This window comes from Strix uralensis, chromosome 16 (assembly GCF_047716275.1).
Source record: "Strix uralensis isolate ZFMK-TIS-50842 chromosome 16, bStrUra1, whole genome shotgun sequence".
Classification (NCBI taxonomy): Eukaryota; Metazoa; Chordata; class Aves; order Strigiformes; family Strigidae; genus Strix; species Strix uralensis.
The window spans coordinates 11,139,651-11,158,764 of NC_133987.1; the positions used below are offsets into that span (position 1 = coordinate 11,139,651).

Genomic DNA, 19,114 nt, shown 5'->3' on the forward strand with positions numbered 1-19,114 from the left:
CAATTCTTGAAGGTAAAGAAAGAAGAGGAAAAATCTTTCTGAAAATTTAAAACAGTTTTAAGAGGAGAAAAAAAAAATACCTCTAGAAATCTAAACATCACAGACAGGATATTTTTGGTGTGAAGACGAAGGTGTTCGTTTGTTGGTATTCTGTGAATTATTTCAAGAACTAGCTTTCGGAGTTGCTGTAAAGAAAAAAAGGAAAAAAAGACAGACACGATAGAACTTTTTAAAAGCCCACAAAAAAAACCAACTGATTGCAACATCTTTTCAGCTCAATACTTCTGCATGCTTAAAAAGAAAAAAAAAGCCATTTTACTTCATATAAACATACGTTTACATACAAACACATAATGCTTCCTACTACCTACATATGTGAATAAGGCAAATTTAACAAATTTACCGTTGAAATATGCAAGTTATCAGACTTTTAGGTAACTCAATTTTAAGTATTTAATGACATAAATTTAACTTTTGCCCTTCATTGCACCGTACTGTCAGTAATTTCTAACAATATGTTATATTTCAGTGAGAAAGCCAATTCTGTTGCACCTAGTTTTTCCTCATTTTTCATAGAAGCTCAGATTTGTAAAGTTTCTAAGCAACTTATTTAGAAACTGGACTTTTTCAATTTCACTCCAAATGACAGATGTATTTTTAACAACAAAGTCTATACGTAAATCAGTTCATTAGGTTAATCGAGTACTTCACTGAAGGAGTAGTCTGCTGCACACAATGCAAATAGGTAAGAGATGCTCCACAGTTTACCTGTGCTGGCTTCTCCTGCAGAAACTGAACCTCTCCATCCTGTAGAAAGGTGAGAAACCTAGGGATGATGTGTTCCAGGAACGTAGAATATTGAGGAGATGATGTCACATTCTAATTAAGAAAAAAAAAAAGAAGAAGAAGATATAAAGTTACATTCAAAGCTGCTATTAAACATTTTAAGTGACTTTTTAATAGATTCAGTGATTACGCATCTGCTGACCCACTACAGAGCACTGTTAGTGAAACAAACAAAAGTGAATACAAATTAATCTCTTCCCTCCAATCCCAATGGACTGTAATATGATTTTTTTTTCTATTTTAACAATATCACCTCACATAGAAAATAAAATTGGCATAATATACAGCTAATTTAAATGGAGGAAAAAAACGCCAACAAAACACTGTTGATGTTCTCGAACAAGAAAGATTGACAAGCACACTCACATTTCATTGCTCCAGGATTCCCGAGACACTTAAACTGAGATTTTAGTTATTTCTGCAAATATGTGTACATGCATACATCACCCCAACCGAGCATTACTTTCCACTGTGAAAACAATCTTGCACTACTGTCCACTTGTGAAGCCAGAAAAAATATTAGATGAGCAAGCTTCCTCCATCTGCAACTGCTGCATCTGCCTTAAAAAAAAATCTAACTTGGCCACTGTGAGGTTTATTAGGAAACTCAGCTGTAGCTTACGTACGTGCTGTTAGGCAATTCTCTGAAGTATCTGTGATACAGAAGCATACTGGTTTGTTAATAAAGTTACAAATAAGAACACAGTGTTCTTTTGAAAAATCTATATAGGTATTTCCGGGGTTTATTCACATTATTCCTCAAATAACATAAAAGTTTTATAAAGCCACCTCCTTTTATAGATTTCCACTACTATTCTCTACTTCGCAGTAAGATTTTGTAACATGCAACCATAAGCTGTATTACACCAGGCACTGTGCAAAGTTATGTTTCTCTCAATGGCTTTCAAGAAAGCAGACAGCTATCGTAAGAAGGGCACAAAAACATTTTAAATGCATGTGCTGGTTTCGGCTGGGATAGAGTTAGTTTTCTTCACAGTAGCTAGCACGGGGCTGTGTTTTGGCTTTGTGCTGAAAACAGTGCTGATAACACAGGGATGTTTCCATTACTGCTGACCAGTGCTAACACACAGTCAAGGCCTTTTCTGCTTCTCTCACCACTCCACCAGCGAGGGGGCTGGGGGTGCACAAGGAGTTGGGAGGGGACACAGGTGGGACAGCTGACCCCAACTGACCCCAGGGATATCCCAGGCCATTTGGCATCACGCTCAGCAGATAAAGCTGGGGGAGAAGGAGGAAGGGGGGGACGTTCGGAGTGACGGCGTTTGTCTTCCCATGTCACCGTTACGTGTGATGGAGCCCGGCTGTCCTGGGGATGGCTGAGCTCCTGCCTGCCGGTGGGGAGTGGTGAATGAATTCCTCATTTTGCTTTGCTTGTGTGCAGCTTTTGCTTTACCTATTAAACTGTCTTGATCTCAACCCACGAGTTTTCTCACTGTTACTTTTGTGATTCTCTCCCCCATCCCACCGGGGGCAGGGGCAGGGAGTGAGCAAGTGGCTGTGTGGGGCTCAGCTGCCGGCTGGGGTTAAACCACGACAATGCAAGACGGGGTATTATCACCAGCAGATTAGTCTGCATCTTCTCTTCATCTCAAAGGTCTTCCAAAGAAACTCTGTATATTCTCCTCCTCCCCCTCCCCTTAGTCTTTCCAATTTTGAAAAACTCCTTAACCTCCCCAACTTCATGCCATGAGAACGGTCCTACTTTGGATGAAGAAAGGAAGGAAAGTTTCCAACAAGAAATGAAACAGTATTGCCACATTCTTGGAAAGTGGATCACAAATCCATTCAAGGAAAAGTATACCTTCACAAAACCAGGTTAAATTTCTGACAGCACCTTCCCAATGTCTTTGCTAAACAGCAAAGAGCAGCAAATTAGTGGCACTCCGGGTACCTATGAATTGCTGTTCTGAACCATACAAGAAACTAAATCCCCCACTACTCTAACCAAGCTCAGAATTATGCTGCTGGCACAAAACATCAGAAACAGCAACTGAGGTTGATTCTGCAAGGTTTTTCTTCTCTAAAACAGAGACTGGAAAAACAATGAACATACTCCTCTCCCCATTTGGAATCCAGAATCTCTATGAAGAAATGGAGAAGGAAAAGTTCTCCCTCAAATGAATAATTTCTGAGAAACAAGATTCAAAACCATCAAACGTGTCCATCCAGAAATTGGTTTAGAAGAGCAGCATCGTCTGCTAGCACAGACGCATGTGTGTCTAACAACATGCAACAGTACTGTCCACAACCTCCAAAGGGAAAAAGGAAACTAAACTGTATTAATGGTTCCTCTTGCTCCCACAAGTATTTTCCAACAAATAGAACTGTAGTTCAGTATAAGTCAGTTCATCATCTCTTTACGTAGAATGATGCTACAGAACTAAGTGAGTTCCAAGAGAACATTATCAAAACAAATATTGAACAAGTTCTTCCCTACTGAAGACAAAAGCAAAGAGAATCAACTAAGCCTTCAGATTCTAAACAGATCACTAGACACTCAGCTGTTAAAGCTATTCTTTTAGTCAGATAACAAATTGCTTCAGACACGGCAGGTCAGCTTAAACAGATACAAAACTCCACAAGGGTATTTTTTGATAGTCACTTATGGTAACATGTTCTGCTCATCCCATGTGCATATAGATGCAGAACTGTCACAGACATCTCTTTATTCACTCATATACATTAAGCAAGGATTAAGCCTTTTAACTTTTTTTTTTTATAATACAGTTACACCAGCTCTAAATTTATTATTTCACTATGTTAACACAAACTAAACAAAAAGAGTTCACTGGACAGGAAATGCTGAGAAAAACTAAAACTGGCACAGCTTTCAACATCCAGCATCCACTGGATGTAACTTTGCATAAAGCTTACTTAAAAATATCCAAAGACATTAAACAGGACTAGAATGTGTATTTATGTTTCCGTATCACGGACTAAGCAAGACCACTTCAAATAAAGCAGGTAAGGACAAAATGTGTTATAGTGGAAACATTTTTTTTTAATTGCAACATGACTAAAAACTAGATACAAAGAGAATTATGGTTATTCTAAGATTTTGAACTTGTTCTACAAAATAACAAGTTCTCTGTAATTTCAGAACAGACACATAATAACTAGGTAGTCAACCAAAGTATAATTTTTGCTAACATAGGGTTGGTTTAACTTGTGTCTCACTTTTATTCTGCTGCTCATCTAAACTTGACCGTCCATCACTATGCAAAAGATGTCACTGGAGCCATCTCCACTCCTGATGTCAGATTCTGCACCTGACAACTCCTCCCTCACTTCTATACTATGGAACTACTCAGAGGAATCAGAGGGGCCTCTGCTTCATGAGGGAACAACACACATTTGACCTAAATAAAAGAAAGCTTTAAATACAGACACTTCACATCATTCAAGAAAACAGAAGAAAAATCTATTACTTCACCTTTATTTAAATGCTTACTGAATAAAGATTAGAGAATGCTCTGTAAGTCTAAATGTTGTAATTCTTCAATAACTTAATTCCTAAATACAAACCTAAAATCAATGACTTATAATAATATAAATTATAAGTCACAAGATACTAATATTAATATTTTAACCACATAACATCAGAATCAAACCAACATACATACATTAAGCACAAGAAAGACTGCCATTTCAGAAGGTTGGGGTTTTTTTGGCGGGGTTTTGTTCTCTGGGTTTTTTTTTTTTTTAATTACCTCAAAATTCTCACTGACTTCTTGCATCATTTTCAATTTGGTTTCATCAGCTGAAAATAGAAATTCAAGCAGAAAGATTAAATATAAAACTACATCATGAAGGAAAACACCACGCTCACTGATCAAAGAAGCAATCAGATCTTATCAGTTTAGCTATCACCGCCTAATTATAAGGCACACAACTCTCACAAACAACCGTCACACAACTGCACACGCACACAGTTCACTCACTTCGGCTCATGCAAGTATTACTCATCACTTTGCTTCTTCAAAAATCAAAACTCGAAACTGAATGTGAATTCGACACATGTTTATCAACTGTCTAAACAACACTGCAATGTTTGTGAAACAAACTATTGAAGAACTGTAACTTTCAATAGGCAAAAAGTATCTTACGTGTATTGACATCTGTAAGAGCAGCCACAAACTGAAGGTATTTTTTCATTAAAGTGGTTTGGTCCACCACCGTAGGCCCTTGTGCTGAAACGAATGCCATCTTGGAGGAGGAAGAATCAGCTTTCAGTATGTAAAATCAAGAACAACACACCTACAAAAAAAATTTAAAAAGGTTTGTTAGTTTTTACGGCTGGTTAACAGCAGCTCTCACATCACCGACACCCATTCTTTCGGCACACTGAAGAGGACGCGTCTTTTCCAAAAACCCCAACTGTCCCATTTAGTTACAAAGCCAAGGCCTGGCAGGTGACACTCAGTATCGCAGGACCACGCTTCCAGACAGGAGAATCACGGGCTCCTCACAGCGCAGCCTCCTCGTTCTGGGTCTGGTTCCGTTCCGGTTCTCCAGAGGCACCGGCAGGCTCAGGGATGCTCCCGGCACCGCACACCCGTGACCGGCCGGATCCCAAACCTGGAGCCACCCTCGGGCACATCCGAGCACGACCCACCCCAGAGGTGCCAGAAGTTGTCCTGCCGCCACGAGCTGCCTCTCTGCTTCTAAAGAAACCCCAAATCAAACTCAGCTTCAAAGACCCGCGACCTCCCTCCTCCCCTCGGCGCCCTCCCGTCAGCTCTCCTGCTCAGCCCCCTGCAGCCGAGCCGCCGCGGCCAGCAGCCGGGGGTGCCCCACGCACCCCACACACCCCCCTGGGACGCCCGCGGCTGCCGCAGGGCCCCGCGTCCCCCTTTACCTTCCCCGCCGCAGGGCTGGTGGCCACCAGGTCGCTCCCCGCCGCCAGGGCGCCATCACGCCGACCCCATCCCCGCCGAGGCGCCGACCCTGTGGACACGGGCACCCGTGAGCGCCAACATCGCTTCCCCCGTCCCTCGGCCCCCCGTGCCCGCTCCCGCCCGAGGCCTCCCAGCGCCGTGCCAGCGGGGCCCCGGCCCCTTCCTCCTCCTCCTCCCCGCGGCGCGCCGGTTCCGCCCCGCAGCCTGCGCCGGGCCGGGCCTCGCCTCCCGCCGCTTCGCTTCACCCCGCGCCCAGGCCCGGGCCCCACCGAGGCGCTGCCGCCGCCGCCCCCGGGGCTCCTCACCCCGCGGCTCCCCGGGCTCGGCCGACCTTGGCCCCCCAGCTCCCTCCTTTGTTGCTCCCGGAGGCCGGCGGCAGCGCATGGGCGCAACGGAAGCGCCCGAGCCCAGTTCCGGCCGCCTCCTCCCGCTACCCGCCTCCCGCGCATCTCCCCGGGCGGAGGCGGGCGCTGAGGCCCACGGGGCCGTCCGGTCCCCTCATCGCGCCCCGGCGCGGGGAGGGGGGACCCGCAACCCCCGGCCACCCCGCGCCGCTGGGGCGGTTCCGCCTCAGCTGAGGGGAGGCCGCCTGGCAGCTCCCGCCGCCGCCGGGCCGCGCTGCCTGAGGCGAGGCCGGCCCCGACCGGACCCTCGGCCCCGGGGTCTCCGCGAAGGCAGCGGCCACCGGGTGCGACGCCGGTAACAGCGGGCGAGGAGTTACCCCGGGCAGACGCGGTGGCTGCCGGTGCCCCTGGCAGGCCCGGGCCCCTCCCGCCGAGGACCCGCCCCGCTGCTGCGGCCGCGACCCAGCGGCGCCCCGGGGGCGCGGCGGCAGGAGCGGCTCCGCCGCGCCGGGGAACCGGGAGCAGAGCCCGTTGAGGGGGACTGATGCGTAACATAAAAAAAAAAAAAAAAAAAAAATGCAGCCAGGAGTAAGAAAGAGCTTCGAATAAGTACTTTAAAAAACAAACAAAAAAAAAAACAACCACAACACTGCATTTGTGAGAGCCGCTCCTCCGGCTCTCTCCAGCAGCTCCGCGTTACCGACTGCTCACGAAGAGCCGCCAGCCCGGACGCTGAGCGACCGGGTAACAGCAGCCAAACTGCCCGCGGCCGAGGCGTCCTCGCACCACCGGAGCCTGAAAAATACTTTATTTCTGCCGTGGCAGCCCGCAGGCCAACAGACACACTCGTTCCCGACCGCTCGCCCCCTCCGCAGAGGGGCCGCGCTCGCGCTTTTCGTTCACCGCTCCGTTTAAATCCCCGGCGGTGCAGCGGCCCCGTTACGTCGCCGACACAACCCCGCGGGAACTTCCTTCCCCTGGGAGAGGCTGGTTGGGCGCCGCCGCGGGGGAGCGGCCCGGGGGCGCGGACGGAGGTGCCGCAAGTACCGCGGGCGGCCTCGGGGGCAGCGCCCGGCCCCAGCGCGGCGACACCCGGCCCCGGCGCCGGCCCGGCCGTGCGTGCCCATGGCCCCCGCCGCCCCGGGCATGCTGCGGCTGACCTGCGTGCTGCTGCTGCTCGGCCGCGCCGCCCCGGCGGCAGGTAAGGGGCCGCCGGTCTGCGGTGTCATCGCCGCCGGGGAGCGGCTCCCGGGAAGGGGGCGAGGGGCGCGGCGGGGCGGGGAGAGGGGGGGCAGACCTCAGGCGTGAGCAGCTTTACTTGCGGGGTGGTGGTGGCTCCCTGCCCGGGCTTATTGGCCGTGACAGGGGATGGAGGAGGCAGCTCCGGGCACCTCTCGCCTCCCCAGGCTTCATTCTCAGGCGCTGCGACCTTGGGGCTTGCGGCGCAGCTGGGGCGTCGCGGGGAGCCAGGGTTCCTACCCCCCTTCTAACCCAAAAGCTGCGCTCCTGCTCCCTCCGCTGACCCAGGCTCCTGGGCAGCCTCTGTCTCTGCCTTGGGTAGCCTCCCTGTGCTGCATTCCGCAGAGAGGTCGGGAAGGCAGAAGAAATCCATGAATCGGATGGCATGTCTTGCTCTGCGGGTGACTCACTGGGTGACCTTGGGTTAGCCACTTAATCTCCAACTGCTGCAGCGATCGGGCTCCAGCACGGCCCTGCTTTGTAAAGCACTGTGATAACCTCCAAGGAGAAGTGCTAGATAAGCGTGAGGTAGCTGGTTATTTTTTTCCCAAGTTCTGCTGAAACAGAGCAGAGGGTGGCCTGCAATCTTCTAGAGACCTGAAACCTCTCTGTGCCAGATTTCATCAAATCACAAGCATTTCTCTATTAACTCAAAAATCTGAACTCCGGGCCATTTCTTGTGTTATGAAATGGGAACAGTGGAGTTCTTGCCCAGGCAGTAATGTATTTCTTACAGTCCTTTTGCATCCAGATTTGCTCAGTACCTGCCATCTGTGAAATAAAACGCAAGCACGAAGTAGATGCTTTGAGTTCTCCTTCCACCCCATCCCAAGCTGGTGGGTGCAGGAGAGGCAGCACCACCGTTAGCTGACCCCAGTGCTCCCTCCACATTACAGGTCACGGATGAGTGAGAAATGCAGTTTCTGAAGCTCAAAGATTCAGGTCCCTGTTAGCAATCTGGTGGCTGCTGAAAGAGAGGAGAAGGAAAGTCACCAGCATAAGGAGCCCCACAGCTCTGCTGCTCTGCCCAGCATTGCCCCATTGCTCACTGGTGAGAGCACAGCCAGGGAGGGAATATGCTCTGTGTTGGAGGCGAACAACCAGATCCTGTTCCCAGCTCTGCCCCAACTGACAACTTTCAGTAGTTGTTGCCTTTCCTTTTGTTTTGGGGTTTTGGAGTTGGTTTTTTGTTTGTTTTTAACACACAGAGGTCATTTAATCTTGTTGCATGTATCCTTTTTGAATGTATCCTTTCCATAAAACCCAATCTCACTCATGCTCTGCCCACCGCAGTAGCTGTGACAGCTGAAGTAAGTAGCTTGTGTAAACATTGGCCAAGAAGATAATGGTGAGTGATCCAGAGCAGCAGGGGTGGTTCAGTATCACAGGTCCTGCACTTCTCACGCCTTGCTGTTTCACAGAATCATAGAATAGTTTGGGTTGGAAGAGACCTTTAAAGGTCATCTAGTCCAACCCCCCTGCAATGAGCAGGGACACCTTCAACTAGATCACTTTCTTCAGAGCCCCATCCAACCTGACCTTGAATGTTTCCAGGGATGGGGCATCTACCACCTCTCTGGGCAACCTGTTACAGTGTTTCACCACCCTCATCAAAAAAACTCACCTCCCTCGCCCTGCTGGCCACACTTTGCTTAATGCAGCCCAGGACACGGTTGGCTTTCTGGGCTGTGAGTGCACATTATCTGCTCATGTCCAGCTTTCATCCACCAGTACCCCCAAGTCCTTCTCCACAGGGCTGCTCTCAATCCCTTCATCCCCCAGTCTGTATTGATAACAGGGGTTACCCTAACTCAGGTGCAGGACCCTGCACTTGGCCATGTTGAACCTTACGAAGTTCACAGGGGTCCACTCCTCGAGCTTGTCCAGGTCCCTCTGGATTGCAATGATCGGCCACTAGGTCATGGTATGAGTTTCATTTACACTGGCATTTTTGGTCCTTTCCTGGAAAAGGAAGTCAGTGGTGGACCACAGAGAAGAAGAAACTGGTACTGATATTTTTTTTTTTCAGTTAGGAGGAAGGTGGGGGAGACTTGTGGGTCCACAGAGCTGACAAAGGAATCTATTGGATGAAATCTTACCTCAGTTTGAAAGTGCATTTTTTTAGGACGGAGATTAGAGCTGAGCTTGACTTTCTTCCAGTAGCTGGAAGTTAAGTGACCATGTTAGATTATTAGTGGCACTACAGCCAGTGCCCTGCTCTGCCTATAAAACCTCATCAAAGTTTTTGTGAAGTTCTAGTCTGAAGCTCCCTTCTACTATTAATGTTTCTAGGACTCAGTCTAACATGTTGTTTAATGCTAATTGTTTGAACTCGTATACACATGCAACAGATTCTGTTCCAGGTAGTCTTTGCTGGGATGAGTGTCACTGTGAGTCGCATAACTGCAGATGATTAGTTAAAATGTGTAAATAAATAAACAAAATAAAAAATGCAATACAACAATGGTTTTTTTTTTCCTTCTGATTTCCACAGAGGAGTATGACCTGGAAATAACCAACAATGGTCCCATCACAACGGGGGCTCAAGCTACTGTTCACGCCAGTCTAAGTATGAAAAATGACAGTGTCACATCAAACTTGTATCACTTTAACTGGATTTATGCTCCTCTGATCCTGATAGAGAAATCTGAGCAGCGGTTTAACTCCGTAATTAATGTGACCAGTGAATTTCCTGGGACTTTTCCTGTATCTGTCTGGGTGACTCACAGAAACTGTTGGTTATGTCGGCCGGTTGCTAGAAACGTCACTGTGCTTCAGATTACAGGTAAAATGGCTTTACAACTTCTATGTCTTCAGGAATTCAGTATACACCAGGGTGCTTTGCCAGCACCAGAAAAATAAAAGCCAGGTGTAAATATGGCTTCTACCAACAGAGCTTGATTTGTGTAGCCCTTTGGTCGAAGGTGGGTTTGGATGGCATTGTACTAACGGGGCCGTGCTGTAGTCTACTTATATCCAGAAAGCAAGTGTGATCCTGCCCATGTTTTCCTGCCTGTATCACTTGAAGAAATTGAACTAGAAACAGTGATGTCCAGACTCCTAAAACAATGCTTCCTTGCTTCCTGTACTGCTTCCCAGCATTTCCAGTCCTAAAGTTAGGATGACCAGCAGCAGTGACAATCTACTGATTTTCCCTGCTGCCTGACATAGCAAAAACTTAGGTCATCAGCACAGCAGAGCCATTACATTTTCTCTTAAAGTTCTGACTGAGTGTACTGAAATTGATGTGAAGTCATGGCTGCATTTCCAAATACTGCTAAATGCAATTTCAGCTTACTGGGAATATTCGTAACCACAAATATGCATTTTTTAACAAATTGACCAATGGTGCAGTATGGTTAACCTAAACTAGAGGGATTGACATGAAATATCACTAGACAGCTTCCCACAATCCCTTCTTTCAGAGACTAGTAACCACGTCCCTCCAAGCACATGTGCCAGTGCTCTACTTACACACTGCAAAATAGAGCCAGCTCCCAGCCGAAGACAAGGACATGCATGAGGACCAAAAAGCCAGCCATAGGGCATAGCTGACATTTTGGGGAATAGCTACTGAGATTTTTTCTTTGAGAAACACCAAGCTTATTGGATAAGTCTGTACAAACATGAGATCTTTTCTCTCTTAAGAACTGCTGCCTTGCTGAATATCTACTTGTTCCTTTCTCGCTTTGCACTGTCATATTCTCATGCCACAAGCAAAAGGAATAGAAGGTTTCTATAGCTGTGAAAGGTAAGATCCCATTGCACCTTTCTGCCTTCCCCAAGCATGAGCACCCACAGGGGCTTTACAGGGGCCCAAAGGTAGTTGCCAATAACTCATCTAAATTACAGCTCCAGTTGGTTCTGCATTGCAAGCCCCATTCTGAAGCAGTAACTGTGATTATTTGTGCACCATCAAGAGAACAATTAACCAGATTTCATGAATTGTTAACAGGGTAAGAGTATGTTACTGGTAATTAATATCCTTATAAACAGCTGATAAGCGTAGCATCATAATACCTTTTCATTCATAGGTTAGAGAGGGTTTTTTATTGATCAGCTTTTGCTAGTCCTTGTAAACAAACATGAGCACAGGGTCTCTCACAGACATTAAAATCAAAAGTTCACCCTTTCTGTATTCACAATATATAGCACATCTGTTATTCATAGTAGTCAAATTTTCATTTCTGTGGAAGTAGCTAAAACTAAAAAACAAAAACCAGCAACATAAAAACCCCACAAAACAAACAAACAAAAACCACCACCCCAAACATGAAGGACATGGATACTGGTTTGATTCTGAATCCCTTGATCTAGATACTTGATGTTAATCCCAGTTCTTTTTAAATCAATAGTAAAAATTGATATTGACCTCAATCAGTGCAGGATTATTTCTCTTAGTTCTATTAGAAGCCCAGTGTATAACACTAAATAAGTAATTTAATGTCTCTGCCTCACTAACACATATAACAACACTGAGTAATCGATGTGAATTACACTTAAGCACTTGGACTCTGACACAGAAAGACTTATGCAGTACATTTTAAATAATGTTTTGATACTCACACAGAGCATGCTACAAAAGTGATATATACTGTGATTCTTTCTCTACCTTATTATTCTGCAGAATTTATCACAGGGAATCTTACCATTGCCCAGATAGAAGACAGTAGATTTATCACGCATGGTTCTAGTTCCTCCACGGGCGCCGTGACCCGGATTTCTTTCTGTCTTCATGACCCAAGTCATTACTTCAAGTCAGCATCATTTGTTTACAACTGGGATTTTGGAGATGGGTAGGTGTGGTTACTTTGTTTGCTTTAATGACTATTTGAGATGGCTCTGATTTAGATGCTCATCTAGAGAAAAATCCTGATTAAACCATAGGACAAAGCATACACCTTTGTCAATTGGTACGTTCTTAGCATATCAACCAGGTGAATTATGAAAACTTTGGTACAGAAGTCACTGCGTACTCACACAAAGGTGATGTTTTAAAGACCTATGTTTCTTGTTCAAATTATGCTTAGATGTGTTACTCTGTGTGCAATGAGCTGAACTGAATGAACTGGAAAAAGTAACTTATTGTAAATTGGTATTTTAAAACATCATTGTAAATTGGTATTTTAAAACATCATTATGCCAGCAGATCTCCATTAGCAGTTTGTTGGTGTTGAATATGTGAATAATTTGTGCACTTCAGGAAAATGGAAGCGGTGTACTGTCTTGTGCTTGGGCAGCAAGTAGCTGTTACTATGACCAGCTACCAGTAAATATACCACAGCTTGGGTGAGGAGCTTTTGAAAGTGGATAGGTCTCAAATAATATGGAGGTGAACATTAACACACACTTAATAAGAAAATGGAGGGGGAAAAAACCCCAACATAGCCTATAACCATCAGAAATAAAACCATGGGTAGTATCTAGCCCTTAAGCCACTCTGCAGTAGGGAAAAAGACATTCAGTTATTTTCCTTCTCTGAGGATGAATATATGTCCAATACAAATAAATGTATGCAAATAGAAATGTGAGCTTTAGTCTTTGAATGCTACATTTTTTTCTTTCTTCCTTTCCCACCCCATCTTAGTGATTCAGTTAGCTTATAGTCTACCTGTTATAAAGATAGTTTTCATAATTTACTGACTATTCCTATTCCATTTTGTGAATTCTTTTAGCATTATCTTTAGTTTCTTTGATTAAAAATGCATAAATATACTCTGGGTCTTCCACTGATTGTAGTTTTATTGGTAATGCCACAGACATTAATCCCCATTGACAGGGACATAAAATAGAGTTAGAATCAGAGCTGATTGTAGCGTTGTCTATAAAGAAAATGTATTTGAGCTTGCTCCTTTTTAAATCAGAAATATGCAAGGATTTGGTAAAAGGTGATTTTCATTCTAAATCTTTTCTTGTTACACAGAGTTTATCAGATTACCAAGGAACCCTTTGTCTACTATAACTGCTCTACCATGGGGAATCGCACAGTGCATCTGAAAGTCATAGCTGAATGGGAGCAAATTGGAAGCATCATACGTGAAAGTGAAATGGTGCAGAAAACTGGTGATTTTACCACTGCTCTGGCACTGTTAGGTAATTATAAAACATCTTGCATGCTCAGAACAGAACTTCATATATATGTACAGTTACAATCTAGCTTTAATGCAACTTTAATACAACTTCAGTCAGTGCTGTTTCACGTGCAAGAACTGGTCAACATTATTAAATGAAGAGTTTCGATTGTAAAATGGACTTTGTGCTATTCTAGTGCAGAAAAAAATGGGGGAAAATATATAAAATCTTCTGTTTCTTTTCCATTTAAGAAAAGTTTCACTGTCTTTTGTAAAAGTCTCACATGCACTTAAAACTGACAAGAAAATGTCTACCGTAATTTATGGAGGATTTGTTCATTTAATTTATGCCAGCTATCCCTAAAAAATAAATTAGTTAAAATAAGCATTAGGAAAGTCTCATTGATTTGTTCAGCTTCAGGAGTAAATAAACACATAAGTAAAAAATATAGAGGATTAATAAAGTAATTTATTATATTTTAAAAAGAAATTACAAAACATTCAGAGAACTTACAACAACTCTAGCGGTAGGTTTCCTTTTTGGGTATGAGGCAAGTATTATTATTTGTGTGACAGAGCTAAAATCTGCAAAGTCTATGGAAACAAACCTTCACTGGTGAATTTCAAGTTTACACGTGGAGTGTGACATACTTTTTTTTATCCTCTCAGATGCTGTTAAAAGTATTAATGTAGTGGGCTCCAGAGAGACTCACGTAATGGAAAACTTGAGTTTATCTCTTCATATCAATGGCACGTAAGTAGCAAACACAACTTCTTTCCCCAAAAAGCATTGTCTATTTAAGTGTTTTTCCCCACTGTTTCCTTAAAATAGTCAGTTGCACCCCCCAGAACTGTTTCTTAAAACAAAAATTTCTTTCAACAAAATACTGTTGAATATTGTGGTTTCCTGACTTGAAATACCATGAACTCTAAGAGCCTGCAAGAGCCTGATTCTTTACAGAAAAGTCGAATCCTCCTACGTAACACAAACTTTATTTTTGTATCTTTGTAAAGAGAATGTTAAAAGAGAAGTAGCCAGAGAAAGATAGTAGGGAAAATTACATTTTAAAACTTCCTTTTGATTTTTTTCCCTTAGCCAATTTCCCCACCATTGAATTAAACTGTATTCAGAGTCCTGTTGCATAGCAGTGATCCTTGGCTGGCACATGGAAGTAATGGGTTTGGGGAATAATTCTGCCAAAGTTAAGATTGCCACAAGATGAATAAGACAGAGAGGCTCCATGCAGTGAGGATTATAGGAATATAGGAGAGTCATGAGCACCTCGATCCTAGCACAAGCTCTCTCAAGCTGGAGTATTTAGAACATATCAGATTTTTTTGGTATGGCAGAAACATTTTAAATACCATTGAAACACCCAGGAAAGCTCCTTCACCATAAAAACTCCATGACCATAGAAGTCATTTATTCTCCAGAAGAGTAACACTTTCACATTCTGCTACTGGGAGCTGTTTAGGCTAATGCTGGATTAAGGGCAGGGAAAGCAGGGCTGTTAGTAGGGATGTAGAATGGAGCAAGCAGCACCCAACACAGAGTCACTTGCCAAAGGCATAAATAGTCCCAACAGACAAAGCAGCACAGTTTGCATTCACAAAATGATGACACATTGGCAGGAGTGGAAACTGGAGACGGCATACCAGTAAATAGGAACAGCCAAAAACCATTACAGGCAAACTTGAGATTCCTAAAAGCTGGCTTGGTTTTAGGATGGACAATGTTTGCCAGACCTAGCCTCCTAGCCACTGGACTGGGACTGATGCAATGTGAGTTTATGATAGAGAAGCAAAGACAAATGTTTGAGAGATGGGTTATCGAAAACAAAGCTAGAAAATGAGCTAAACACATCAACATGCTGCTTTCTTTAGCAAAGAAATGCAAATGTCCTAAAGAGATAAGGAACAAAATACTAATAAGATGGGGTAAAGAAAAGCTCTATCTGTTGTCAGAATCAAAGTCCATAGTGCATCAGGTGAGTCCAAGCAGAATTAGTTGGAACAAGGGTCTGAAAATGTAAATAAAAGGCATCAACTAGACATGATGAGAAGACAGATGGCCATAAAGTGGATTGCACCTAAATTGCTTGATAGCAAATAAAAACCTTTTTGTTATTGTGAGGGAGTACTGGTGATCCTTGAAATGTATTTACCTTTTCCAGCTATTAGTCCATTGTACAGAGCTCATCTTACATTCTTTCCAGTTTTGGTTGTGGGGTTTTGTTAATCAGAAAGGTCTTGGGTGTGCTTCAGTAGCACAGACAGAGAAAAACCAACCTACACTCCCTTGGAAGTGCAGGGAAAAAAGATTCCTTTTATCTTTATTGGAGAAGGACTATGGGGTTTTCTACACACAATGGCCTGCCTATGACCCACGCAGGTATTTAACTCTCAGCTGAAAGGCTTGCTTTTATAGAAGCATCACAAAGAACATTTTCAATTGACAAATGCTATAAGCCAACCAATTGTGCAGTTAATTACTTCTCTATTTGTATTTAGATTAACTTCATTATTTTCAAAATCATTATGCTATTTTAACCAAGTGATTCATCAGCTCTTAGTTGAAATTTTGCAAAGTTTGCACCTTTTTTTTTTTTTTCCTTTTTGCTCTTGTCATTTCAGCCCACCACTAGCATTATGCTGGCTTATAAAGTCCGAGTGCATTCCACTTGAAGGTGAAAAATGCCATCTGGTGGTGATTAATGGCTCCTGCTATAATCTCAGCCATACCTTCAGTGATGCTGGACAGTATTGCCTCAGTGTCCGAGTGGAGAACGGTGTGACAATGCTGCAGACGTACCATGAAATAAAAGTGTGGCCAACAGGTGAGGAGCAGCTAGTCTGAGCAGCACGTAGATTCCCAACAGTCTCAAATATGTCAGGGACAATTTTGGATTAACCAGCCTGCAGATGAGGTTTCTGGAAACTGGTATAGATCCCTAAAAGCACAGGAAGGAGGAAAGGAAAGGAGAGCCTATAATGTACCTACTGTAATTGGTCTAAGCTTCTTGCATCCTGCTGAACCCTTAGTCTCAAGAGTGTCTTGAAGCTAATGAGTTTCCTGGGAAGGCTGAGTTAGTTAAATTACATATTTTTCAGTTTAAATAGTCTGGCTCTTGTAGTTAGAGATGATAACTAGGAAAACATTTATGCCTGTAACACTCCTTTAATTAAGCAGTCTCAATTCTTCATTTTGTTTAGTATGGTTTTTTAAGGGTAGACTTTTCTAGATCTCTATTTCATCACACATTTCTGTCCCCCCAGCCAGTAATCCCTGCTGGCTCCCTCATGCGTGCTCAAACATGTCCCTCCTGGGTCCCTGAATCATCTGAGAAAGTGGTTAGGTGGCCAGGCGAAGAGGACCTGACCAGAGGACAGCCAGGCTGTGGTACAGAATGGTTATACCATCTCACTGTGGGCCAGCACTTGTGTAGAGATAGGGGAGCTCACTCCAGAAGACACGAGTGTGCATTCAGGGCTAAGTGTGCAAATCCTCTTTGCTGGAGGCTGCTGTGAAGATGAGGTTACTTCCTATCCTCCTGTGGTACCAGAGGTACAAACACCCTGAGGAGTTAGGGGTAACGTATGTAACTGGATGGGGTTTTTTTAGGCTGTTCAGTGAAAAAGAGGGGTAAAAAGGGAAAGACACTTAGAACCTCACAACCCCGCATTCCCACTTCTGAGATTTCAGAAAGACCTGAAGGGATCTGGGCTGAAAAACTTATTCCCTCTTACACACAGGTCCTTCATTCTAAAAGTACGAAAACTTCTCCTAAAACATTGTTTCCTTCTCACTGTTGCCTCTTCTCTAGTGTATTGTATCAGTCTGGGAATGCACCCTTGTGCTCTTTCCTAGGGATCCACCCAGCTTTCTTTGTGCTGCTCTGCATCGCTCTGGTTTCAGCGATGCTAGGATTGGTGCTGTACACGACCTTTCGAAGTAACACGCAACAAAAAGATCTCATAGAGGTATTCAGTTACTCTTACCTTGAGCTGGGATAGTAATTAGGTACCTTTCAGCCATCCCTTCCAGAGGATCTGTCTCAGAATGGTTCCATGAAAGAAAGCAGGGGGATAGTGAGAGAGGATATTCAATAGTAAAAAAGGGTGGGCATGTTACCTAAAGCAGACTAAATTGTCACCTGACCCCCAGTATGTGACCTTTATGTCCCCAGCTCCCTTCCATCTCTGGTGTAGCTTTCACTTGCTACATTATTGTATTTGTAATAAGCATGGTCTCCTAAATCAAAAGTAGATTTCATGGCCCTTTGGAAAGTACCTAATACACTTTACATCATGCCACAATATGAATAATATACCTCTAGAGAGACTGCCTATGAGCCACGTGTGCAGCAGGTATAAATCAGAAGTCTGTTTGAAGTTGGTGACTGACTGAAACTGGTTGAGGGTGAAGTGACATTTCTAGCCCAGAGTATTCTTGCTGGACTCACTTGAGCCAGTAGGACCCAAATTAAAAATTATCTCTTTGATGTTTCTTTTCCAGGTAGCTGACTTTGACTTTTCTCCACTGTCTGATAAAAACCTGTCTTCTCAATCGGGGTCGGGCTGTAGCCAAATATGTTGCAGATCATGTTTTCTTTGGTCATCTCAAGAAGCTGCCAGAGAGAGTCATGAACTTCTACATTCTTTTTACAAGCCAGTCAAAATGTACACAGTGTGAAGAACACAATTGCACTTTGGTTACACTAACTGTCAATTTTAACTTTCTCACTTTCGATGAGTTAAAAGCCCAGTGCTTCATGAATGGTTTGGTTTTGCCAATGCGATGAGGTTAACCACTTCAAGTCCAGCACTGGAGCATTTCATTATCTGAACTAAAAAAGAGCAAGCCCTGAGACACACTAAAAGTAGCTTTGTATTTTTAAATTATATGGGTGTATACATTTACAGCTGTAAATGCAGCATTTTATTCTTCTGAAAGATTGTTTTATGTGAAGACTCACTACCTCTTGTAATTTCTCTGTTCCTTCTGCTGTCTGTTACAAAGAAGAAAATGCTTAAGACAAACATACCTCTCTTTCCTATCTTACAACAATATTACTGGAAATGGAAGTCACCCAAAATACTGTTGAACGTGTATTTGTTCTAAAAAGGAACTGACTTGTCCAGGTTGAGAATGGCCTAGGTGCTTGCAATGAACCAGACTACCCAATTATGTTGTGTTTTTTCCCCCTGTCTTAAAAGACCCCCTTTTTAAGTTAATGGGCTTCTGTGAGACTGCAGCAGCTTGTGACCTGCTCATGAAGAGCTAGCTGCCAGCAGTATTTTGGTGGGACCACAGCATGTGCTGTAGAAGACTCCACATCTCCAACACTTTGTGAAGTAGTACACCACTCTAGTCTGTATAAGTAGCTTTTTTTTTCAGGCTGTTCACCCTTCTTTTTCTCATATTATTACCCAGCTAGTCACCTAAGCTCCTCTTCCAAAAAATGCAACAACCAGGAGCTGAAAGCTGCTCAGCAAAACATATTCAATTCAAATTCATAGTCAATATTCAAGGCTGTATAAACTCAATGCCTGTTGCAGACTATCTTCTGCTATCAGCTTCCTGCTCAGACAGGCTTTGTCCCCTGCTACCTGTCATTTCAGACTACCCTGGAGGCTTTTAAACAAAAGTGCCTTTGTGGCAGTTTCTTTTTTTAAACGTGACACACCTTTCCCA

The 19,114-nt window shown here is 44.0% G+C and overlaps 2 protein-coding genes and 1 non-coding gene across 6 annotated transcripts in view; 1 reads left to right on the forward strand and 2 right to left on the reverse strand.

The window, feature by feature from the left end:
* The window catches only part of TRRAP (transformation/transcription domain associated protein), a 103,914-nt gene extending 97,770 nt beyond the window's left edge, over positions 1–6,144 (reverse strand). For 2 of the 4 annotated variants that reach the window (XM_074886632.1, XM_074886628.1), the window contains exons 1-6: positions 6,071–6,144; positions 5,726–5,814; positions 4,974–5,124; positions 4,578–4,627; positions 769–879; positions 81–185 (exon numbers count right to left, since the gene is read on the reverse strand). In XM_074886632.1, the coding sequence (XP_074742733.1) occupies positions 81–185; positions 769–879; positions 4,578–4,627; positions 4,974–5,073 (366 nt within the window). In that variant the 5' untranslated portion in view covers positions 5,074–5,124; positions 5,726–5,814; positions 6,071–6,144. The other 2 variants (XM_074886631.1, XM_074886630.1) reach the window with 2 other exon arrangements.
* On the reverse strand, positions 4,705–4,847 carry LOC141951022 (small nucleolar RNA ZL1). The gene has a single exon (XR_012631244.1). It is a non-coding gene; the product is annotated as a small nucleolar RNA ZL1 (small nucleolar RNA).
* Positions 6,145–7,103: 959 nt separating the features above from the next.
* On the forward strand, positions 7,104–18,515 carry TMEM130 (transmembrane protein 130). Its single transcript, XM_074886635.1, has 8 exons — positions 7,104–7,310; positions 9,843–10,133; positions 11,976–12,144; positions 13,272–13,441; positions 14,089–14,173; positions 16,054–16,256; positions 17,288–17,400; positions 17,936–18,515. Exons 1-8 carry the CDS (start codon positions 7,235–7,237, stop codon positions 18,110–18,112), a joined length of 1,284 nt encoding a protein of 427 aa, XP_074742736.1. The 5' UTR covers positions 7,104–7,234; the 3' UTR covers positions 18,113–18,515.
* Positions 18,516–19,114: the final 599 nt, after the last annotated feature.